This window comes from Macrotis lagotis, chromosome X, assembly GCF_037893015.1.
Source record: "Macrotis lagotis isolate mMagLag1 chromosome X, bilby.v1.9.chrom.fasta, whole genome shotgun sequence".
Classification (NCBI taxonomy): Eukaryota; Metazoa; Chordata; class Mammalia; order Peramelemorphia; family Peramelidae; genus Macrotis; species Macrotis lagotis.
In genome coordinates, this window is record NC_133666.1 from 428,455,840 (window position 1) to 428,481,993 (window position 26,154).

Sequence of the window (26,154 nt, forward strand, 5' to 3'; positions counted from 1 at the left end):
GAAGTCAAATAAATGATGTCATGACATACATATTATTTGGAATAAAGTTAGGGGTTGTACATAGACACATTTCTCACTATCTCTTCCACTGAACCCAGTGGCCTAATATAGTAGGAACAGGATGACTAGTGTTGACCTGGATTTACATAGATCTTTTGATTTAAATTGTGTGCATTTTTAAAAAATAAAGCAAGTGTGGTTTATTAATTGGTTGTTTTTACTCTTCATGTTCAGATTTAATTGAATCCCTTTCTGAAGATCGAGCTCGTTTACTTGAGGAGAAGAAAAAACTTGAAGAAGAAGTAAATAAGTTGCGAAGCAGCAGTTTTGTTCCTCCACCATATTTAGCTACAGCCCCTGAACTTTGTGGTGCTTGTGCACCCGAACTCCCTGGTGAAACAGACAGATTAGTCTCAGAAATAGCAGATGAAGGAAGAATGGATTCAGCAATGGAAACAAGCATGATGTCTGTACAGTGAGTATTCATCTGTGTCTATGTGTCCTTCAGCATGGCTGAATTCTTTTTTGTCTACCAACCAGACTTTTTCAAAGAGTTGTTTTTAGGACAAAGCATAAGAAAGAGAGAATTTTTAAGCTAAAAAGAAAGGAAGGACATATTTTAGCTAATGATACTGACAGGATACAATGGAACTTGCAAAAATAATTACGTGTTTGGTATAGTTGAATGGTTTGGCAGTTTACTTCAATCCAGGAGACAGGAAAGGGTTAACATTACTACAGTATTAAAGTTAACTGGGACTGGGTATATTAATTATCATTAAGTTAGCATCTTATTCTTACAGACTTTTTTAAGTTTTTTAAAAAATATTTTATTTTTCCAATTGCATACATAGTTTTTAAGCAATCATTTTTGGTAAGATTTTGAGTTTCATGTTTTTCTCCCTTCCCCTAACAGAAAGCAGTTTAATATGGGTTAAACATGTATATCTATGTTAAACATATATCCATATTAATCTTTTACATGAGTCTTTAATCTTGACATAATCCATATTCTTTCTTCTGACCTCTTCTAAGATTTGGTTATAAATTTTTTCTTTTACATAATTGTGAGTGAATCCCTAATTTTGGTATTGGACTTTTTTATATTGGACTTTTAATATTGCTCTTTAATCATTTGCAGTTTATTATAATGTAAGATGAAGATACTGATTTAAACCTATTTTTTTGGAAAATCACTTCCATTTTTCCTAATAGCTCTTGTTGAATTAAGGAGTCTTTTTCCCCTTATAAAACTTGTATAATACTACCACATTGATAGCTATATTTATTTCTCAGCCTTAACTACTCTATTTTATTTTCCTACATTTCTATTTAACCCAGTATCTTATGCTTTGTAGCATGTTTTGAGATCTTATAACTCCAATTCCAACTTCTTTCTACTTTTTTCATTTGATGGAATGAAGTTTTAAATTCTCATTACTCATAGTTTTTTTTTTGTTTTTGTTTTTGTTTTTTGTATAAGTGATGGGGGGTTTTTATACATTACTAAAATATTCTTGTTTAAGAGTAAATACAATACTCCTTCCCCCCCAAAAAAACATAGACCCTCACGAGAAATAAAGGAAAGGGAAAAAAATTGTGTTTCATTCTGTGTTCTGATACCATCAACTTTGTCTCAGCTGGATCACATTCTTTATAAGTCCATCATAAAAGTTCCTTCCATATTTTTGCGCTGTTGCTGATTGGAATTCCCTTGATCCATTCCTCCCCACTACCATATATTATATTTTCTCTCTCCTTTCACTCTGTCCCTCTTCTAAAATGTGCTGTAGGGTGACTGAGTAGCGCACCAAACTGGGGCCAAGAGACCCTGAGCCCACACCCCACCCCTGAGACTCAGCAACCACCCAGCCCCATGGTTCCAGACAGGCCACCTAATCCCACCCCTTGCAAGAAGTAAAAAAGAAAATGTTTTACATCTGACTGTTCTCTCCTATAATCTACCCTCTTCTCTATCACCCACATCTCCCCCTTTTCTCCTTTTTACTCTAGATGTCTATACCCCATTGAATGTGTATGCTGTTTTCTCTCTGAGCCATATCTTATAGGAGTGAAGGTTCCCTCATTCCCCTTTGGTTTCCCCACTCCTATATCATTGCAAAAGCTCATAAAAAATTTTTTTTAATTATCTTTTATATGAAATATCCTAGCCTGTTTCACCTCTCCTTTTCTCTTACTCCCAGTACTTTCCTTTTTAGCCATTGACTCCATTTTTTACAGTATATTATATCTTCAAATTCAGCCTTATCCTGTGCTGTATCTATACAATTTCCTTTTACCTGCTCTATTAAATGAGAAGTTTCAAGTGAGTATTATCAGTATCATTTTTCTATGCAGGAATAAATGCAGTTCATCATCATTAAGTCCCTCATATTTTACCCTTCTCCTCCACTCTTTTTGTTTCACCTGAGTCCTGTATTTGAAGGTCAAACTTTCTGGTTCATTGAAAGTCCATCTTTTCCCCTGGAAGAGGATGTTCAGTTTTGCTGGGTAGTTTATTCTTGGTTGCATTCCAAGCTCTTTTGCCTTTTGGAATATTATATTCCAAGCCCTACAAGCCCTAAATGTAGTTACTGCCAAGTCCTGTGTGGTCCTGACTGCAGCTTCATGATATTTGAATTGTGTCCTTCTGGCTGCTTGTGATATTTTCTTTTTGACTTGGGAGTTCTGGAACTTGGCTATAATATTCCTGGGGGGTGTTTTTATTTGAATCTCTTTCTGGGATGGATTCTCTCACTTTCTATTTTGCCCTCTGCTTCTAAGATATCAGGGCAATTTTCCTATAGGATTTCTTTAAAAATGAGGTCAAGGCTCTTTTCCTGATCATGAATTTCAGGTATCCCAATAATTAAATTATCTTTCTTGATTCTTTTTTCCAGATCAGTTGTTTTTTTTATGAGATGTTTCACATTTTCTCATTTTTCATTCTTTTGGTGTTTAAATATTATTATGTCTATGTCTTGACTTCCCGTAAAGTCATCAGCTTCCTTTAGCTCCATTCTACATCTGAAGAATGTATTTTCCTCAGAGAGCTTTCTTATCTCTTTTCCCATCTGGCCAATTCTGCTTTTTAAAGCATTCTTCTCCTCAATAACTTTTTGAACTGTTTATCCTTTTGGCCTATGCTGGTTTTTAACATGTTATTTTCTAAAGCTTTTTTTTTTGGATTTCCTTAACTGTTGACTTCTTTTTCGTGTTTTTCTTGTATCTCTCTCATTTCTTTTCCCAATTTTTCTTCTGTGTCCCTTACTTGATTTTCAAATTCTTTTTTGATCTCTGTCACTGCCTGAGCCCAACTTCCATTTTTCATGGAGTCTTTAGATGCAGGAACTTGTACTTCCTCATCTTCAGATTGAGCATTTTGATCCATCTTGGCATTATAGAAAATGTATTTCTCAATGGTCTTCCTCTTTTTTCTCTGTTTATTCATTTCCTCCAGCCTGTGCCTGGTTTTGGTGCTTCCTGAGCTGTTCAATATTATTGGGACACCCCACTGGGACCTTTATTCCTCCAAGGGCATATGCTCTCTTGCCTGTGCTTTGATATGTAGGTGACCACAGTTACTCTCCTCTGCCCTGGAGCTTTGAGGAGGGTCCCTGCTATCTTAGTATGGAAGGCCACACTGCAACCTGGATCTGAGTGTGGGCAAACAGCAGATTCCTGCCCCCAGGGAGAGCACAGAGCTTTCTACCATCTCCTTTGATACCCCTTGCCATCTGTGGGCTGTGTTCTGGAGGTGCAAGCTGGTTTGCCCTAATTCTCGCTGCAGGTTCTGTGGCCAGTGCTCCTCACTCCGCACTCATTCTGGTGTAGCAGAGTTCTCTCATGACTCCTTCAAGCTGTTATCAGTGATCCCTGGGCTGTGCTGGGCTGAGTGGCCATGGCTTTTTTCCAACACCCCCCACCCCAGTCTTGGTGAAGCACACCTTTCCTGCAGAACTTCTAAGTTATCTTGGACCGGGGAAATGTGTCACTCAGCCTTTCTTTGGATTCTGCCCCTCTAATTTTTGGCTAAAGTCATAATTTGTTAGGCTTTTTTTGGAGTTTTGAGGGGAAGGAGTTTCTGGGAAATGCTGTCTTCATGCTGCCATCTTGACTCTGCCCCCCCCCCCCCCCGACTTTCTATCTAATACTATACACAAAGAATATTTAAGGTATAAAAATTTTGTTCTTAAAGGAAATTTTTAAAAGAACTTAAGTAAAGGGACAGCTAGGTGGCACAGTGGATAGAGCACTGGCCTTGGAGTCAGGAGTACCTGAGTTCAAATCTGGCCTCAGACACTTAATAATTACCTAGCCGTATGGCCTTGGGTAAGCCACTTAACCCCATCGCCTTGCAAAAACTTAAAAAAAAAAAGAACTTAAGTAAAGCAGTGAATTCTTCTGTCATGTGAACAATAACAAGTAATTTATATAGTACTTGAAAGACTGCAAAGCCCTTTCCTTATAACAATCCTGTGAGGTAATAATCCAGGCATTATTATTCATTTTAAAGATGATTAATCCAAAGCTCAAAGAAGTTGATGACTACATTTTAGACATGCGGACATTGGGCCCCCGGCATCCCTATTATTATTATTTCTATGCTATAACTACTTTCTGATCTAGCAGAAATTGAGTATCTCCAGTTCTTTTTTTTTTTATTTGGTTTTTGCAAAGCAATGGGGTTAAGTGTCTTACCCAAGGTTGCATAGCTAGGTCATTATTTAAGTGTCTGAAGTTGGATTTGAATTCAGGTCCTCCTCACTCTAGGACTAGTGCTATATCCACTGCCACCTAATTGCCCTCTCCAGTTCTTTATCAGACAAAAATGATGACTCCTTCTCTTTTTTGTACTCGTGAAGTTGATTTTTTTTTGAACAAGTACAAGACTTTATTTAATTTTCATCTTAGTAGATACAGTGCAAAATCTTACACTGGCAGAATAATTTGGATCCTAAACTTTGTATCACATCTCCTGACTTGATATTCAAGCTGCAGATTTTATGACTGTGCCTTCTCTACCTTTATCTCTGCCTTTATTTGTCAGGGAGCAAAGCACCTATGACGTGACAGGTACAGTGCTGAGCCCTGGGCATACAGTTAAAAGGAAAAGACAGTTCCTAATGGGGTATCAGATGGTTGCCATCTCTAGATAAGCAAGATAGACACAAAGAAAGGCCCAGAGGATTTACAGTTCAGACTAGGAAAGGCTTCTGTTAATAGGTGTGATATTAGCAGAGACTTGAAGGAAGCCAAGAAGTAGTGACAAGAATGGATAGATTTCCAGGCATAGATCTTCTGTTTAGTTTTTCAAAGCACTTAATAATCTAGCATCTCCCTACTGCTGCTTTTCCATTCTTTGATTCAAAGACACTGACCTTGCTTCAGCTCCTGAATTTTGTAATTTTCATAGATTGTCCCCAGACCTGGAATGTTCTCCTTCCTCAATTTTTCCCTCTGACTTTTTTCAGATTCCAACTAAAATCCCTTCTTTTACTGGAAGCCTTTCTTCATCCCCTATAATTCTACTGCTTTCTTTTTGTGGATTATTTCTATTTAAAAAGTTTCCTTTGTTAAAATAGCAGTTTCCTTTTGCTTCTCTTTATATCTTCAGTGCTAACATAGTATAGGCACTTTAAAAATGTTTATTGACTGACTAATTTGTATTCCTCGTGCCTAGCATATAGTAGTAACTTAATAAATAAATAATTGTTGTTTCATTGATATACTTAAGAATATCTTCATTAAAAGCGTATTAAACTAGATTTTTGAATAAGAAGGGACTCTAGAGGCCACCTCTTCCAATTACAGAAGATTTTAGCCTTAAATGACATACCCAGAAGGCAGATTTGAATCCAGTAAATATATTTAGTCTGATGTGAACTGACAAAACTGTGCTAACTCTTTGTAATTGCCACCCATCTTTCTATAGTCATCAACATTTCATTACTGGATCTGTTCATCTGTTTTTTTTCTCATAGGAGCCTCAGTGAATATTCTTATTTAGCTCACCTGTTCACCATCATCCAGCTAGCACTGTCACCGACCCAGCCACACTAGGGATAAAACATACATATAAACATACATATGCATATACATAAACAGAGATCATTGAAATACTACGTTGTTAAAACTTAACTAATTTCGTACTGTTGCTTTATACATCAGAAATGGTTATTCAAAAGGAAAATTTAAATGAAATGAATCAGGATATTCAGTTAGTATTAAGATCTAGTCACTTAATAAGACTTGGGGGTGAAATAGTCTTCATTTTGTCATTTAAATTTTAAATTGCAAACTTAAGTAGCATATTACCATTATATGATAGTGAAAGTAAACTTTCCAAATGCAATAAAAATTCATAATTCATTGAGTACTGTATAAGTTTATCATAAAAACTAAAACTCCATCCATGATTTGGTAAACTTTTTGATATCTTTGTTCTCTTTTTTTGCATGGCTTAAATTAAGTGTCAAATCTTCAGGTCTCCTAAGTTTTTAATTTAAAAACCCTTTGAAGGTGGATTTATTAAATAAAAGAATTTTAGAGATGTAATTGAAGATAGCATTTAACTTTGAAATAGAATTATTTCTTCATAAATTGTATTTTTCTATTTAGTGAAAATATTCACATGTCTGAAGAAAAGCAAAGGATAATGTTGTTAGAAAGAGTAAGTAGCTTTTTTTAATTCAATTCATTATGTTCATTTGGGGATTTGATTACATATTCATTAATATGTTTTCTTATTTGAATTTTTTAAATCTATTTCCTTTGCATTTAGAATTAAATGCTTAATTATTATAGCTTACTTAGCATTTTGAGAGATCCTGTCTATTAAAGAGAATAAGTGACTTAATTACTCAGCTTTGATTTTTGAATGCCAATTAATGAAGATGCAGATTATTACCTGCTTAGTAGCAGAACTTTATTAACATCATTCTTCCTTATCGAATAAACACTTTTTTATTTCTATCTTTTGAGTTGACCATCAAATGAAATTTTTGAAATTATTATTTTCAATATAATCAGTTATGTCTGTAAACTGCATTGTTTCAGTCCAAGTTTAGAGCATTTCAAATTGATTTCTGTTGGAAAATATTAGATATATTCTAAAGAAAAATTTTTGGACTTTATTTTTCTTTTGATTTAATTCAGCTTTCTCATAGAAATACCTTTTTTTTTGGCTTCCAAGTAGTTTATTGTTTGGATTGATTATGATAAAAGTACAGAAAATAAACTGTCATTTATTCTACAGACTTTGCAATTAAAAGAAGAAGAAAATAAGCGGTTAAATCAGAGACTGGTAAGTATTTATTACTTGGCATGTTGGTATCTCTAAAAATCATTATTTTTGTGGGTTTTTTTTCCATGCACAACTACCACTATCAGTAGTGCATCTACTTTTGAGTGCCTTGTGGCCATTACTTAAGATGGTTTTTATATTTCTCTGCAATTAACATCTCTTCATTTAGTAGTACCTACTACATTCAAGATTCCACTAGGCAGTTGTGATTAGAGTTAGGAAAGGGTCAGACATAGGCACAAATAAGTATATTAAATGAATTATGAAAAGAATTTAAATTTTTGTCCTAAGCAGTATTTTTGTTGTTGGGACTTGTAAGTACTAAAACAACAACAATCAAGAATCTTAAGTTCTTTTTAAAAATATTTTTATTTTGTTAAACTTTTGCAATTAGACAAAAATTTTAGCATTCCTTTTTTTAAAATCTTGACTTCCATATTCTCTCCTCTCCTACTTTTTGACATGGCAATCAGTATATCAGATATACATAAGAAGTCATGTAAAATATTTCCATATTAACCATGTTGCAAAAGAAAGAAAATACATACACAAAAAAAGAAAATATTCTTCATTCTGCATTCAAATTTCATCAGTTTTCTCTCTGAATGTAGATACCATTTTTATCATCATGGGGCTGTTATAGTTGTCTTAGTTCATTGTCTTGATCAGTATAAGTAAGTTTTTCACAGTTGATCATCCTACAAACTTACTGTTGCTGTGTACAGTGTTCTTTGTGGTCCCAGGTTTTTCCTGAAACCATCCTGCTTGTCCTTTCTTATAGTCTAGCAGTATTCCATCACAATCATATACCACAGTTTGTTCAGCCATTCCCTAATCATTGGTTATCCCCTCAATTTCCAATTTTTTCAGACTTCAAAAAACACTGATGTAAATATTTTTATACAAATAGATCCTTTTCCCTTTTTTTTTTTTTTGATCACTTTGGGAAACTAACGAGAAAAGGTATCTCTGGGTCAAAAGGTATGCACAATTTATTAATCTGCAACCCTCTGGGCCTATTTCCAAATTATTTTCTGAAATAGATTAGAAGAAACTTCTGTTCTAATAAAAACAACACATAGTAGAGTGATGGCCAGGAATTACTATTTTGGTTGGAAAAGTTATAGTGAAAATGAGTCAAGCTATATAGCAAAGTAGATTTATATACCTTCCCAGTAGAAATAATAGTTGATTTCATTGTGGTTCTAGACCATAATTCCAAATTTAATGTAAAGTATGTAATTAGTATCAAAAGGAGTGAACTTGCATATTGTGGAATTACTTAAATTTTCCTGGAGGAGGAGAACATACAAGCTGGATTTTAAAAAGAAAATGACAGAGAAAGTGTATTCTAAGCATTGAAGATAAACTATTTGAGTTCATAGAAGTTGGAGAGCACATAATAAAATCAAGGAAAAGACAGTATTCTAGTTTTCTTAAAAATTTTAGAAAGGTTGTGGTAGAGTCATAGATCTGGACCTGGAAAGTAGATGCTATCTACTCTAATTCTATAATTTTATAGATGAGGAAACTGAGATCCAGGTTGGTTAAGTGGTTTGCCCAACATGATGCAGATAGAAGCAAGGGAGCTGGGATTTGAACCCAGATTCTGACCATAGGGCAAATGTTTTTCCAGTATATTTTCACTGTTCATATAGCCCATTTCTAAAGTGCTTGAAAATTTTTCTTTAGAAAGCATTTTATGTGGTTTCAAGTGAAATTTAAGCTGAGTTTCCATTTGAACTTAGAAAAATTCCAAGGTAAAAGGATGTTGTAGTAGTTATAGTAATAATAATGATGATAATCTTTCATATATGGTAGCCCCAGTCTTGATATATCATTTTAATTTATTAGAGTTATTAAAGCTTACAACAGTATGGGTCTTTCACAGTGCCCTGTAGACCATATTGCATTTTTTCCAAGTGCTTTATGTTCATTATCTCATTTGATCCTAACAGCCTGTGGAGTAGTAACCATTACTATCCCCATTTTATTTCATTAGAAAACCAAGAGAGGTTAAGTGACTTGCTTAAGGATCACACAGTTAAAATGTGAAGTAACATTTAAACTGATAATTTTCCTGATTTCAAATCCATTGTTCTACACATTGTGTTATCCAAAGATTTACTATACTTATAATAATAATAATAATATCCATATTGTAAATGTTTTAAAGTTCCAAATTTGAAGCTCAGCAAATTGGAATTTATTTGCAAAGGATGTCAGTGAGACGCATTAAGGATCATCTCATCTTTATTTAACCATTAGTGAAGCTGATATCCAAAGAGATAAATTGATTTCCATACTTTAACAAAGCATTTCTTATTCTTGTCCATACCAAATTAGAAAAAACTAAGCATTTCAGTGTTTGATAAAGGCAGGAAGCATGATGGTATTAATTCATGAGCTTTTTACATTACAATGTCACCAGTATTTATATTTTATATCTATTTTTCTGCATTTATATTACATGTGCACATCAGTGAATGTTTTTTGATTTAATGAGAATAGATCATTAGACAATGAAGTAGAATATTTTTAGATTTGTAAGTTAACAACACAAATATCTCACTTTGTCATTTGAATTCCATAATTTCTGCATACATTCTCTCCTTCCTCTCATGTCACAGAATTTGTAGGTCCTTGGCTTCCATCATTTGGAATTCTCTCCTTGACAAGGCTAAGCCCTCTACATGTTTGCATAAACCTACATGTAACATAAATTAAATTAAAAAGTAAAATAATTATAGCTTTATATTTAGTTTTCATTCTAGCCATATTTAAATAAAAATAAGTTTAATATCAGCAGAAAAATTTTTTAATGTAATGATATGTGCTCAGTGGCCAAGAAAAGTAATTGGAATTTTTCAATAAGCATTTATTATTCTTTTAGATAAATGTAATTGTTTAAACAAATTTAAGTGTTTTAGGATTTTTAATTTAAAATTTATTTTGTTTAGGTACATAATAAAATGTTTAAAGATAGTTAAACTACTTGAGAATAATCTCATTTTATGTGCTTTGCTATTTTCTCAATTTTTTTTCAGATGTCTCAAAGCATGTCTTCAGTTTCTTCAAGGCATTCTGAAAAAATAGCTATTAGAGAGTAAGTATTTGTTTTTTGTGTAAATAACCAGTTAGCAAATAAAATCTCTTAGAAGTGCTTAATTTGTTAGGGAAATCATAGAATTTATTCAATTAGAAAGGACTTGAAAAGCTATTAGGTCCAAATTATTCTTGAGGAATTATTGCTTCTGCTATTCAAGAAGTGGTCATCCAACTTTGCTTGAAAAACACCCCTAATGAAGAGCGATCTGCAAAAGCATGCCATAAATGTTAATCCATAAAGAGATATTTCATTGCCCTATGCTATACTGTTATAGACTAGTGTTCCATTGGGGCTAGTTTTTAGATTCATTATAATCTTCAAAAACTGATGCATAATAAGAAGCAATTGCCTTTAATGATATAAGTCTCAAAATATTAAGAACGTTTGATAACACATCTATAGCTTACCAATAATTGTATTTTTTGAATATATCAAATCCTTCTTCAATCTTGGTAGAAGTAGAGCTAGTATTATAACAGTCTATTCTTTAGATTTTTTTTTTTTTTTTTTTTTTTTTTTTTAGATTTTGCAAGGCAGTGGGGTTAAGTGGCTTGCCCAAGGCCACACAGCTAGGTAATTATTAAGTGTCTGAGGTCGGATTTGAACCCAGGTACTCCTGAATTCAAGGCCGGTGCTCTATCCACTGCGCCACCTAGCCGCCCCTAGATATTTGTTCTTAATCTATTTTAAGAAATCTCTTCTGATTTCATCTTGACCAAAGTCTCTCCAAATGTTATTTTAAGATTTTTAGCCATCTGTAGTTTTAAATTTTGGTACTATTACTATGAAAATAATTCTTTCCCAACTTTTTATGTGTAATCTCTATTTCTCGTGATTTCAGTTGCAGTAGGAAAATAAGAGCACAGAATGATTCTTCACTTAAATTATAGCCAGAAGATTCTAGTTAAAGGCAAAGGGATGGTTAATATCATCTCTGTCCCTTTCAAACCTAAGGTTCTTTATGGGTTTTTTTTATTTCTGTTCTATTTTAGAGGGAAAGTAGATAAGATTTTCTAAAATAGTGATTATCTAATTTTAATCTGAAATGTCTTAATTCCTAATGAGCTCAGAAAGTTGGGGGTGCAGTGGCATGTATGTGGTTTGTTGGTTTTAAGATAGTCTGATTTCTAAATCAGTGTATTAGGCAAGACATCCAACATAGATAAGTGAGCCTTTTTTTTTTGTACTGATCAAATTATAGTAAACTGTTAATGGCATCATAATAATTATTAAAACTACTAACTTTTTAAAATTGATTTTGAAAATATATTTACTTATAAATAAGAAGCTGTGGATTAAAATATCAGAAAATGTTTATAAAATCAAATTATTTTCTCATTTAAATATTGAATACACATACACACACACACATTCCTGGCTTTAAGCTATTTTTCTTAGACGAAAAAGAGATTTTTTGAGCATGTGGACATAAAGATTTAAATGAAATTTTGAGGATGTATTTAGTCATTTAATTAGGTAATGCGATACAATGAAAAGAATAACTATTTCTAGTCAGAGGATCTGTTCTCAAATTTACTTTCCTCTCCTTACTACCTTTAGTGACCATGTCACGTTAGATAGGTCATTTCACCTTTTGCCATCCCACTTTGCTCATCTCAGATGTGGGAATTAAATAAGATGATCTCAGAGATCCCTTTCAAATTTAGAGCCTTTAATTTTACATTGGGGTATTTAGGTGGCTCACTAAGTAAATCTCTGGGTGTAGAGTTAGGAAGATCTGAGTTCACATTTGACCTCTGACACTTCCTAGTTGTGTGATCATGAACACATCACTTAACCTCTATTTGCCTTAATTTGCTGGAGAAGAAAATGGCAAACCACTCCAGTTGTCCTTGCCAAGAAAATCTCATGAACAGTAGGGTGCACAGAATCATAGAGTCAGGAACAGCTGAACAACAAAAAAATTTTTCTTAAATCCAAAATTTAGTTAATCTTTCAGAATGTAGTTGTAATACGACCACCAAGTATAATAAAACTCTACTATTTTTAGTTTTCAGGTTGGAGACTTGGTTCTCATTATTTTGGATGAACGTCATGACAATTATGTATTATTTACTGTTAGCCCAACTTTATATTTCCTGCATTCAGAGTCTCTTGCTGCATTGGACCTCAAACCAGGTGAGTGTGGTAAGTGTCTCATTCTTGACTAAAATATGATGCTCAGGGGCAGTAATTTCAGTTTTTATTTAAATAATAACCTCTTTTTTCAGAATTGATAGTCTGAATTTTTAAGTCATCTAAGAAAATTATGAAGTAGGAAAACGCCCCCTAGAAATTAGGAGTCAGAAGTCATAAATTGATTCTATATTAATCTGAACATGTCACTTAACCTTTCTGTGCATCAGTTTGCTCCATATATAAAATGAGAAGGCAATCTGGTATATCATTGTAACTATTCTTAACTATTATCCAGAATATTTGATTAACTAAAACATCATCTTCAACTTAAGTCCTATATCATTGCTTCAGCTTAGTTTAGAGGTGGCTAGATTCTTAAAAGGTTATGCCAGTCAAGCTTGGTTCTATCAAGAGTGAGAGGTTTCAGATACAGGCTTATTGAAGGACTGTGTACTTCTGTTGTCAGATGAAAAGCCTAGCTAAATTCAGAGAGATTTATCACCAGAGGATTAACCAGAAGAGGTGGATTGTTTTTGTCTCTAACTATTCAAAATGATTATCTAAATTGTTGCATATATCTTGTTTATGATAGTAATCAATTGATAAAAATCATTATTTTTCTAAAGTATTAAAATACTCCCTCCTATGGGGCGGCTAGGTGGCACAGTGGATAGAGCACCGGCCCTGGAGTCAGGAGTACCTGAGTTCAAATCCTGCCTCAGACACTTAATAATTGCCTAGCTGTGTGGCCTTGGGCAAGCCACTTAACCCCATTTTCTTGCAAAATCTTAAAAAACAAAAAATACTTCCTCCTTGACCATGATGAAAGAATTTCTTTATCAGATGCCATGATTTAGAGTTACCTGATTCAGCCATATACACTTATATAAATTAAGAGAGCTTTATAAATTTGTGTGTGTGTGAAACTTACTTTAGATGTTTACACATATACTTATATATATAAAACTTACTTTAGATGAATAAATAAGAAGTAATTCCAGCATATAATTTTCAGAGATATCCTGCTTGTTTTCCTGTCTTTAATAGAGAAAAATGTAAAACCTTGCCTGCTTTGGACTTCAAACCATAAATGATACTAAGTTCTTCATAGTCATAGCTTCCCATCTAGCTACTCTGGAGTCCTCTGGTAATTTTTGTAGTCTGTAATTCTCACTATTCTAAGAGCTTCTAATTTCTTCCTTAAGACTACCTTTGGAGGGGCGGCTAGGTGGCGTAGTGGATAAAGCACCGGCCTTGGAGTCAGGAGTACCTGGGTTCAAATCCTTTCTCAGACACTTAATAATTACCTAGCTGTGTGGCCTTGGGCAAGCCACTTAACCCCGTTTGCCTTGCAAAAACCTAAAAAAAAAGACAAAAACAACTACCTTTGGGAAGATTCCCAGACCATTGGGAGAGAGGCTCTATAATATCATGGATAGAGATCTGAACTGTACTTGTATTCTGGGTAGGTAGAGTAGTAAAGTGTAAGACTTGGATTTAAGTTCAGTGTGTCCATCACTGTACTTGGGTTAAAAAGTATGGTTTTAAGCACAGAAGTGCTTCCTGTTTTCCTTCTAATCTCTGATCTTATCAGCTGGTACTGCTGCTATTATTCCTGTTACTGTTAAGAGGGCAGCTCAGTATATGAGAGCTCTTTAAATCTACCTCTGTGGGGGATTTACCAATTTGAGGATTAGAGAAGGAAATTAGGAGGCAGCACTAGAGTCTAGTGTGTTTGTAGCCTAGAATTTTGACTTAATTAAACTTCTAGGCCTGGTTTAAAGGAAAACTGGGGCAATAGCACCGGGAGATTTAGCTACTGACTAGTTATGGGCAAGTAACTTCACTTCTTAGAGCTTCTGTGCCTTCATGTGCTAAATGAGAGACTTAGATTAGAAGACCTCTAAGACCTTTTCTTGCTCTAGTCTTCTAGGGCTGTTTAGATGAAACTCAAGGTTGCTTACCTTAATTAACCTTGTGTACATTTCCCATTATAAAATAAGAAGAGATAGGTTTAAATTCAATCTCATCCCTGGGTTAATGGCTTATCTGATGAATTACTTTCATGGACTTCATTGTTGTCTTGGTCACTAGTTGTAAAAAAGAAAAAAACATTTTATTATAATGTGACAATATTCTTTTGTTTCTAGTACTTTAAAGATGGTAGAAAGGGCATTCCACTTATAGGTAGTATTGGGTAGACCTTTTGCATTAGAGAAGAATAAAATTTCACAGAACTTGAGAGTTAAAAGGGAACTCAGTAGGCATCTAGTCCAACTCATATAGGAAGGAAAAATTTTCTCTACAACACAACCTGAAGTTCAGCCTCTATGAAAACTCCATGGAATGGGGAGACTTCACTTTTTTTCTCAGTAACCCATTCTACTTAAGGACAGCTTGAGAATTAAAGAACTTTTCCATTTTCTTTCAAACATATCTTACTTCTCTTATTTTGGACCTTTCTACTCTAAAAATCCTTTTATTTGGTGTACCTATTAATCTAACTTGTTTATTTTTTGTATTTCTTCTGATAAAATCTTCTTTAGTACAGTAGGTGGTGCTCTTGCACCATTGTGAAGTTCTTAGATATAGGTGTGCAGTGTACTATATTGACTTTAATTTGTTCCTTAATCTAGTTAAGTTATATCTTACTAGTTAACTAAAGGGGAGAGGTGGTGGTGGTGGTGATAAAAGCATTGTCCACAAGTATTTAATATTATTCATGTTAAAAATTGATAACAGTGATTTTCTTTTTTCTTTTTTTGCAAGGCAGATGGGGTTAAGTGGCTTGCCTAAGGCCACACAGCTAGGTAATTATTAAGTGTCTGAAGCCAGATTTGAACTCATGTACTCCTGACTCCAGGGCCGGTGCTCTATCCATTGCGCCACCTAGCCACCCTTATTTTTCCTTTTTAAAGTGTTAAAAGTGCTTTATAGGAGAGTTTATTTTTCAGATGAAGTTAATGCTCTAATTTCTTAGCTTCAGGTACATCTAGAAGACCCTGGGTACTTGGAAAAGTAATGGAAAAGGAATATTGTCAAGCCAAAAAGGTAATATAAAATATAGTATGTGCTATACAAAGCATAGAATTTATAAGGCAAACTTTTATGGCTCTATGTAGAAAACATTAATGATTACTTCTTCTCCAGTTAGAGCATGTTCCATTGAAATCCATGAAGGTAACCTCTTTGACTATAGTTTTAATTAATCCTAACAGATAAGCTTCATTAGAAGCATACTCACATAAACAGTTCTGTTTAATCTATCAAACCTCCCAGAATAAAGATACAAAGAATTATTTATGGTTTAAAAATAACAGATTTATTGTCTATAACTTATTTATAATTAGTAAGCATGAATATAGTTCTATTTTAATAGCATCTTTCATTCTATTGGGTCACTACTGGAGACATTGTAATCCTCTGCAAATTACTGCAGTACTAATTTTTAGGGAAAGTGTTGTGAAGTCCTTCAGTTTCTTGCAGTGATAATTCTCTTAGATAATACCTTACTTTAGCTTGAAACAAGTAGCATAATAAGAATGCTTGTATATTTGGTTTGGCCATTTAAAGCAATATTTCTTCTCTCTCTTGTAGGCACAAAACAGATTTAAAGTTCCTCTGGGTACCAAATTTTACAGAGTAAAAGCTGTGCCGTGGAACAAGAAAGTATAACCCTCACAGGAAAGTCATTTCATTTTGTCATATTTTTCCTGCCTTGTCCTACAGTGTTTATCCATCACTCCAAAAGTAGAAGGTCATCTTTTTTATACAGAAGTCAATATGACAATATACTTCATTGGTGTACAACATTTATTTTTTAACAAATTACATTTTAGAAACAAATTCATCAAATCCCTTGGCTGAATTACAGTTTTTTTACCCAGATGACTCTAGAAATGCGGACCAAATTAGTTCATTTTCTCAAAGGGCATATCCTATATAAATTGTGGCTTATAAATTAGCCATATTAATTGCCTGTTAAATATACATTAGCTCGAACTTAGATGTTAAATGTTAGTTACCATTATTACCAGCATTTGTCCTTTTGTGAAATCATTATCAGGATACCTGCTCTCTTTAACACATTCTTTATAATATGTATAAATTCTTCAAAACTATTTAAAGAGGAGTGTCATTGCATGCAGATAATCATATAATTTTCTTAAACATGAGTTTGCCTCTGTAGATAACTACCACAACTTGTTTTATTATTTTTTTAAATGCCCTTTGATGTTTCAAGGAAGAAAAAAAGAGGAACCCTACAATTGGATTGACTGATTTTAAGATCAGCCACAGGTAATCAGCAATCTTCAAAGCACTTTCGATGGATTGATCATATAGATTCTGAGGGGTAGAATCTGTGCCATTGACAGTTTTAAATGTAAGCACATGAATCTTCCCAATAACACAGAAGTCTTGTATTAATCTATTTAGAAAAATCATATTGATGAAATTGTAATTCATGGTTGAGTTTCAGGAAAAAAACACTCATTGTACATTAACCATATAAAAGTCATTTAAGTAACAAATTATTGTATTGTAAAAGACATGTAGAATTTTAAAACAATAAAGATTTGAACCTGTAAATGTGTGTGCCTTTTAAAGAAAATGGTAAGTTTTTTAATAAATTTGAGTGAATGCTGGAGAGTGTGACAGGATTATTCTGTATCATTACAGCACAGAGAAACATCTGTATTACAAAAATGATATTCTTTAATTTATATTACAGGGTAAAGCAGTGTTTTCCTAAGAAGTAGAAATGAATTGTGGCAAACTGCCTTTGCTTATGGAAGCAACTGTTAAGCAAAGGCATTTCAATGAGTTATTGGGGTAGAGAGAATAGTGTTTTGGTTTTGTTGCTATAGGACAATAATGAAATTACTCATTTGCATATAATATTTAACAATATTTCTTCATGAAAGAGTTAAAATTTTTTTAAAGATGTGTATCTATTAGAACAGAAAGCAAAATGGAATAAATACAACAGTGTAAAAAATTCCTGAATTTGACAACATATTAATAAATGAATGAATGATTTAAAATGTTTCTATTCAATCTGTCCATGATTTACTGGTACAAAAGAAATATCCAATATACTGTTTTGTATTGCATCTATCTTCATCTGAGAAATAAAATTTTGGTGAAGATTTTTTTTTACCCCTTAAGCCAAAGAAAAGCAGACAAATAGACTAAATTAGATTGTATTTGTGAAAAGTTACCAAATAAGCAGTTTTTGCAGTGTCATGTAGACATATCCTGAAAGAATGAGATATTCATAGACTTGTCTTTATACACCAAAGTATACTAAGTAGGACGGCAGATTTACCCTTTAATATTAGTGATTTGAACTTTTTATGTTTGATTTCTTCCCATTTGACAACATAGAATTGTTGTCTTAAGTTCATCAGTTTTCCTGTTGTCACATTGAAAATTGAATTTTCTTCCTTTTGCATTAAAGAAAGACAGTATACTTGTATAGATTGTAGTGCATTCACACATTTTGATCCTGTGTAGTTCCATTGAATGGTGCAATAGAAGATCTACCCAGCACTTAAACTCTCATTTTGGGATGATTTACCTTTTTCATGGCCTTGATGAAATCTTGCATCATTTGTTATATGCCAAAGTACTGTTTGTATATTCTGTATCAATCAGAGTTTAGGTCCTGAAAATTTTCTACTTCAAAACATATTTAAAATTACAAAGCAAAATTTTATTTAAATTTAAAGACCTCCTAATCATCCTGTATGTATTAGGTTGGTTTCTCTTAATTTATGAAAACATATCTTTAATATTCTATTAAGAGTTTAATAAAGAAGGGGCAGTTAAGTGACACAATGAATAGAGCACCAACCCTGGAGTCAGGAGGACCTGAGTTCAAATCCAGCCTCAGACACAATAATTTCCTAGCTGTATACCTTTGGGCAAGTCACTTAAACCCATTGCCTTAAATAAATAAAAAAAATTTTTTAAAGGAGTTTAACAGAATTTGAATATTAAAGTACTATTAATTAATATTTGATAATAAGTGTAACAAAGCATTCATTTCCATAGTGCAGGTGAGAATTTATTAGCGTGGGAAGGACTTTGAAGTCATTTTATGGAGAGAGAAAATTATTGGTCAGTTTGATTCTTAAATGTTTCATATTAACATGTGAAGAGAGATCATCTCTTCCAACCTCCCTATTTTACAAATGAAGGAAATAACTTAGGTGGAGTGTCTCACCCAAGATGAAACAAGTAATAAACAAATCCAGTATCTTACTCTGTCTCTAACTCCAACACTCCAGCTGCTTCTGCACTGGCTTCTAAGGCCTAAACCCCTAGAATTGAAGTTGAATGACTTCTTGAGTTCCCAACAATTTAAATTATAGTCAGGAGAGAGGGGAAGGGAAAATAGAAGTGAAATGGAGAGAAGGAAAGAATTAAGCTTGAAAGTGATAAAGTTGTCGCTACCAACTGCAACTTTGTGGTTCTCAAGCTCACTCCTAATTTTTTTGTGATTTGACTTGAAATATGTACAACCTTTGAAGGGCCTCAAAATAAATCTGTAATGGCAGGAGTCCTAAACCACTTTTTAAACCTGTATTTGAGAAAAAATAGCCATAACATTATTCTTTAAATATGAAGGGTTTATGAGTACTTGGAAGGGTCTGTGATTTTTTTCAGCATAGGAAAATCTAGATGTGGAAAGTCTTTCCACCATGGCAATACAAAAGGATGTAGCAGATTAGATGGAGATACCAGTCACTTTAAAGATTAATGATTTGTCTAGGGCCACAGTGGATTCCAGATGAAAAGTATCCAAGTTATCCTGAATCTAACCCAGTACTCACACTGCCTCCAGAGTAAAGATTTATATACTTCTGAAGTACTTTTTTTAGGTTTTTGCAAGGCAATGGGGTTATAAGTGGCTTGCACAAGGCCACACAGCTAGGTAATTATTAAGTGTCTGAGGCCAGATTTGAACTCAGGTCCTCCTGACTCCAGGGCTGGTACTCTATCCATTGTGCCACCTAGCCACCCCTAAAGTACCTATTTTTTGGAACACAGGTTCAGTCCAGTGGGTTCCAAAAGATTTGGAATGGAATAAACATTTATGTAGCTCCTGTTTGCCAAACCCAGTGCTACACATTTTACAAATAGCTCATTTGATCACAATCTTCAAAGTAAATGCTGTTATCTCAGTATTATAGTTAAGAAGATTGAGGCAGACACAGGTTAAGGGACCTGTCCAGGGTCACAGTTTCTGAGGCCAAATTTCAACCCAACTCTTCCTGACTACAGATCCAGCTCTCTGTCTACTCTGCCAGCTAGATTTCTCTGCTTTAGCCTAATTATGGCAGTTTAGAGGACTGAGAATGGAAAGGAAAAAGAAAAGTTCTTTCATTTTAATTTTCAGTGAAGGTAAAATAATGAAAAGGTATTTTTTTCAGTATCCTATGCAGGAATTTTAAGATAAGGAAGATAATAATTATATATATATATATATATATATACTGTGCTACTCTTATTCTATAGTCACCTAGGAACATGGAGTAGAAGGATGTCATATGCCAAATACAACAAAGATCAAACCTTTGGTATTAGGAAAATTGGAAAATGTGTAAATTTTTATAATTATTATTTAGGAAACTTGGATATTGGCTAATGTGAAATTCCTTGAAGAAACTAGTTAATTTTTCTAAAACAAATGAAAATTTTCTTCTGCTGACCCATATTTCAGTGTTAGTATGGCACAGTTTTGTATAACTTAGCTCAGTAAGTCACTTCACAAAGCCCTCTGGGACTTCTATTTCTTCTTAAAATGAAAGTGGTTGTGCTGCATTTGGAGGTAGATTCATGCTTTCCCCAATTTGTTTGTTGGAGCTGATTTTTTGAATCCAAGTACATGCCTTTTTATATTTATCTCTATTGTCTGTCTTCTTCTCTAGATCCTTTTGGGTCCTAATTTTGTCATCTTTTGTTACCTTTCCATCCTAGCTCTGTGCCATTTGCAGATTAGTGAGCATACATACCATCTATACTGTACCTTTATTCAAATCACTAGAAAAATACTGATTAGCACAGAACCAAGCAGTATCCATATGGATCACACTTCACTGGAGACCTCTTGCCAAACTATCAACTGTTCTTTTGAGTTCAGCTCTAAATCCATCTGATTGTATAATAGTCTTAATTTATACCTTCTCTGTCTTTCCTACTGGAATAGTACAGAATATCAAAAGCTTTGCTAAAACCAAGGGAAACTTAGATTTAGAGTATTTTTGTCACATAGTTTAGGAATTCTGTTAACAAAGGAAATGAGGTTCATCTGACATGAACTGATCTTGAAGCCATACTGGCTCAGGGTAATTGCTACTTTCAGCATCCTACAAGTAATCTGTTTTAGAATTGCCCCATAAGTTGAAGTCCAACTCACTGACCTATTGTTTACAGACTCTGTTTTCTTCCCTGTTTTTGAAAAACAAGACATTTACCCTTTTCCAGTAATGTGGTACCTCTCCTTTTCCAGGATCTTTCAAGTATTAGTGACAATGGTGCCAGTTCTTTTAGGATTCAAAGATGTGGTTGATCTGGGCCAAGTTACTTGAATTCATCAAGGGGCAGCTACTTGATTATCAACTCTCCCCTTTTTTGCAATGGTAAAGGTCATTTTTACTAAAAAAAACAAATAGAACAAGGATAGTGTATCTTTGCCTTTCCTCAGTTACCGGTTTTCATTGTTGCATGTACCAGAGGCAAGGCCCCTTCTTTGATATTCCTTCCTTTTCTGATGCAAGTGACAAAACAAGAAAAAAAAAGTCCCTGTTTTCTCCAGCTTCAGGTTATTCTGAGCATTAGCACTATTTTTATAGAAGACTGTGCCACATTATTAGATTCATCTTTGTTCTGACTTTGCTTCAGATTTCTAGAAAGTTATTGCTTGAACACGGGAGTGATGATCAGCCTTAATGGACTTGCTCATTCCATCAGTGCAACAATCAGGGACAATTTTGGGCTATCTGCGATGGAGAATACCATCTGTATCCAGAGAAAGAATTGTGGAGTTTGAACAAAGACCACAGACCTTTACGGGAAAAAACTGTTAACTTAGTAATTTTGCTATCTTATTTTTTATTTTTCTTAAGAATATGATTTCTCTCATCACATTCAATGTAGATCAATGTATACCATGGAAGCAATGTAAAGACTAGCAAACTGTCTTCTGTGGGCGATGGGGGAGGAAAGCAAGATTGGGGGGGAAATTGTAAAACTCTAAAATAAAATCTTAAAAGTTATTGCTTGATACTCTATTTTTGGTAGATTTCAAGTAGAGAAAATGTCTGAAAAACTGAAATCCTCTTGTTATAGACCTAGATTTTCTAAAGTCTTCAACACTATTCTTTTTCCATACAGGTGGTCTGTATTATCTGATGACTTAAATGAAATAATCATACTCTGCTCTTCTGGTTTCAAGATTTCATCATGTGTATATAACTTTTAATGTATAATTCTGTAATTTTTTCATCCCTTTTACCTACTATATATAGCTTGGAATTAAGATATGTATCCAAAACATTGGCCTAGTGTTGGATTTTATTTCACTAAGTCTCAGAAATACCTTTGCAATTTAATCTTCATTTTTAACTTCAAACTTGTGTATAAACATTTGAGGCCATGGAGTTTGGTACTGGTTCTTTTTCTTGAATTTTGTCTCCCATGAATTTTTGAATATCTAACTTGATATTCTTTTTTGATATTCTTTTGCTGTAATATCTAACTTGGGGGAAATACATAGGTAATTTTATTCCTTTCCTATCTTTTTTTTAATTCAAATTCCTTTAACTAGGTTTGAAAGACAGCTGTCAAATATATTGTTTCCCAATCTTTGTTAGATCTCCAAGTATCTGTCATACCAATGATAGAAGTAACCTTTTATATCTCCCTTAACTTTTTTTTTTAGTTTTTTGCAAGGCAATGGGGTTAAGTGGCCTGCCTAAGGCCACACAGCTAGGTAATTATTAAGTGTCTGAGACCGGATTTGAACCCAGGTACTCCTGACTCCAGGGCCCGTACTTTATCCACTGCGCCACCTAGCCACCCCTTCCTTAACTGTTCTTGATTCTGTTTCTTTTTAAAAAAGTAGGAAGTAGAATCTGGATGAATGCCTAGATCTGGAGATTGTTCTTCAAATTTTAATTTCTCTGAATTTTTTTCAAATTCAGTCTCTTGACTTATTATTTCATGAATACAAATGCCTCCTCCTCAGTTGATTTCTTTCTTTTTGTTGGACACAAATCCTTCCCCCCCCTTTTCCTGGTTCTTTAGAATTTGAAAGAAAAGTCAGTTACCTTATTCATGGAGTAGTCATATCAAACCTCTACCTAAAAGCCCAATAAATAAAATGAATTCAGAGATCCCAAAACCTGCAGCCCTACCACTAAGTACATGATACAGTTTTGTGATTCCCGGAAAATACCCCAAGTTTTGTGAATCAACACTCAGAATCATTGCTGAATAAACTTACAATTCTTCCAGTCTTATACATACCCTCCCCCTAACCTCCACCAACATTCACTACTATATTCTCTTAGATCATTGACACTAGCATCCTTGCTATTTCTCAAGACATCTAAGTCTTCATTTTGGCCATTTTTACTGGTTTTCTACCCCATTAAATTGTGACCTTTTGTGCTTAGAACAGTGTCTGAAGCATAATTAATTACAGTACACACATAGGAGACACTTAATAAATGTTTATAGGCTAACAACTGATCAAAGTGATGTTCACATGAGCAAATATTGCAATCAATATAGGATCTGGATAGACCAAGAATACAAATACTGGTTTCTGCATTATCCAAAAATAGAATAGGTTACATCCAACAATACTGAATTCTTTGTCTCTGTCAGTGATGTTTTGATGTTGTAGTGGGGGTAGATATAGTTTAAATTAGATGCTAGTCTGAAGTTTCTTCCAAACTGAGTCTCATCTTAACCATAAATAGTAATATTAACTATAGTTTCACAGGGAAGCTGATGTAATGTTAAGGGCTCTTTTAGTTAGAAGAGAAAGAATATTGAGCTGGAGAATATCTAGGGGAGAGTAACCAGAATGACCTTGAATTTGTTTGACATGTTTAGCCAGGAAAAAGGGGTAAACTATTTGGTGCTGGATAGATTTTCAAACTTCAAGTCAGGAAGACCCTTCCCAAGTTCAAATCCAAGATAGAAAAACTTGGAAGACTTTCATGAATTGATACAGAGTGAAATGAGTAGAACTAGGACATTGTACACAGTAACAGCAATATTGTATGATGAACATGAATGATTTAACTATTCTTGAGAGTACAATGATCCAAAATACTTCCAAAAAAAACTCATGAAGAAAATTCCTATCTGCCTCTGAGTAACAACTGATGGAGTCTAAATATGAAACTCTAAAGCATGCTTGCTATTTTTCACTTTTTTTCTAGTTTTTTTTCCAGAAAATTACTAATAGGGAAATATGTTTTATATGATTGCACATGTATAATCTTTCAGATTGGTTACTGCCTTGGGGGGGAGGGAAGGAAAGAAGAGAGGATTTGGAACTCAAATTTTTAAAAAAAACAAATGTTAATTGTTTTTACATGTGCTTGGGGAAAAATAAAAATATTATTAAAAGAAAAAAAACATTCTGCTTTAGCCAAAATTTTTTTAATACACCCTTGTCATGCACTCTATTATCTTTATGTATATGTTAAATGGAGATTCTTTCAAACAAATTCTTAACTTGGTGATAATGAGTCTGAACAGTAAACTTTAAACTGTGTTGTTTACATATTTGCTTGATGGCTCAGACATACTGAAGGGAAATGTGTGTAGCTCCACCTCTTTGTTTCATACCTTTCCCCAAATAAAAAGTCAGTTATTATGACTATAGAGGTAACAGGGCTATAGATGATAAGAACCCTTACTTTGAGTCCAAAGACCTGTGTGTTCCAGTTCCAACTGTACCACTATGTGACTCAACAACTACCTTAAAGTTCATTTGTTAAATAATAATAATAAGGCTTTCAGCACTAAAGCACTAAAGAAGGAACTTTATAAATTTTTTTTATAAATTTTCAAAGTTGATGAATTTTTATAAGCAGCCTTAGTATAAGAGTTATCAAGTTAGGACGAGTCTCAGATTGTCAAAATTCTCGATAAATCATAAAAATCTCATGGGGTAGCTAGGTAGTGAAGTGGATAGAGCACTGGCCCTGGAGTCAGGAGAACCTGAGTTCAAATCCCCCCACCCCCAGATAGTTAATAATTGCTTAGTTTGTGTGACCTTGGGCAAATCACTTAACCCCATTGCCTTAAATAAAAAAATTTTTAAAGGGTTATAAAATAAAATCTCCTGACTGATAACCACAGGTCCTTCCTCTGCATGTTCTAGTAAGACCTCACTGTATCCCAGTCCCACTCCCTGGATTCTTTATTTATTGTTAACAATCGAAAATTGTCACATTTCTTACTTAAGTTCTGAATGGTATTCAAGTGCTAGGATTTTTAAAAATGTTTTATTGATGTTCTTTTTTAAATCACTCTTGACTTTCCAATGAATTTTCCTCTGCACCCAAGAGATTCCTGCCTCATACTGTACAGTTAACTAAAACAATGCAACATATTGCTGTTGCCTGACAATTTATACCTCCTTATGTACCTGCAGTTTGCAATCTCTACTGAAAGGCAGGAGACATTCTTCACTTGATTGAAATAACAATTGGTCATTGTAACAGAAATCCTGAAGTCTTCAATGTCTTCAGGGGCTGTTTTCATCTATCAGTATCACTTCAGAATGCTCTTTCCAGTCCCATTCAACTACTGATCAATAGTGTCTCTTATGAACATTGGGTTCCATAATCTTTGAAATTTATGCCATTTAGTCTCCTCAAAGCTGGTAAAAATTATAGCAATGATTAATTAATGTTGTATTCATTGTGGTACTTAAGCTGCATGGTTAACAAAGTTCCAGTCTCTTTGGAAATTTGTTCTAATATTACTGTAAACAAAAGTTTGATTAACCATCCCAAACTTAGAATAAAAATCCAGGTACTCATATTTTAGACCATAGACTTGTTTTATTTTTTAAAAGGGTAAAGCCTTTATTGGCAATCACATGAGTAACTTATTCCTGCAATTTCTCAGTAGTTAGCTGAACCACTTGAAACTTCTGTGTACTGCTGTCATTGAGGGCCAACTCATTGGTTTTTCAGCTATAACTGTGTGTGTGTGTATATACATATATATATATATATATATATATATATATATATATACACATATAAAATATCAGGATCCCATTTATAGTTCATTGCGTTCATATATCTTTTTCTTTTAAAAATTAATTGATTTGGGGGGCGGCTAGGTGGCACAGTGGATAAAGCACCGGCCCTGGAGTCAGGAGTACCTGGGTTCAAATCTGGTCTCAGACACTTAATAATCACCTAGCTGCATGGCCTTGGGCAAGCCACTTAACCCCGTTTGCCTTACAAAAAAAAAATTAACTGATTTGACTTATTAGAGTGATATTCTAGATATCTAAGACTAGCACATAGCCATTAACTAACTCATTTACAACACA

At 33.8% G+C, this 26,154-nt stretch overlaps 1 protein-coding gene across 3 annotated transcripts in view; it reads left to right on the forward strand.

Moving 5' to 3' along the window:
• RB1CC1 (RB1 inducible coiled-coil 1) overlaps window positions 1–24,121 on the forward strand; it is a 92,419-nt gene extending 68,298 nt beyond the window's left edge. For 2 of the 3 annotated variants that reach the window (XM_074202457.1, XM_074202458.1), the window contains exons 18-24: window positions 235–475; window positions 6,622–6,673; window positions 7,259–7,306; window positions 10,354–10,412; window positions 12,427–12,563; window positions 15,535–15,605; window positions 16,152–24,121. In XM_074202457.1, the coding sequence (XP_074058558.1) occupies window positions 235–475; window positions 6,622–6,673; window positions 7,259–7,306; window positions 10,354–10,412; window positions 12,427–12,563; window positions 15,535–15,605; window positions 16,152–16,229 (686 nt within the window). In that variant the 3' untranslated portion in view covers window positions 16,230–24,121. The remainder of the gene's footprint in view (window positions 1–234; window positions 476–6,621; window positions 6,674–7,258; window positions 7,307–10,353; window positions 10,413–12,426; window positions 12,564–15,534; window positions 15,606–16,151) is intronic. The other variant, XM_074202459.1, reaches the window with a different exon arrangement.
• Window positions 24,122–26,154: the final 2,033 nt, after the last annotated feature.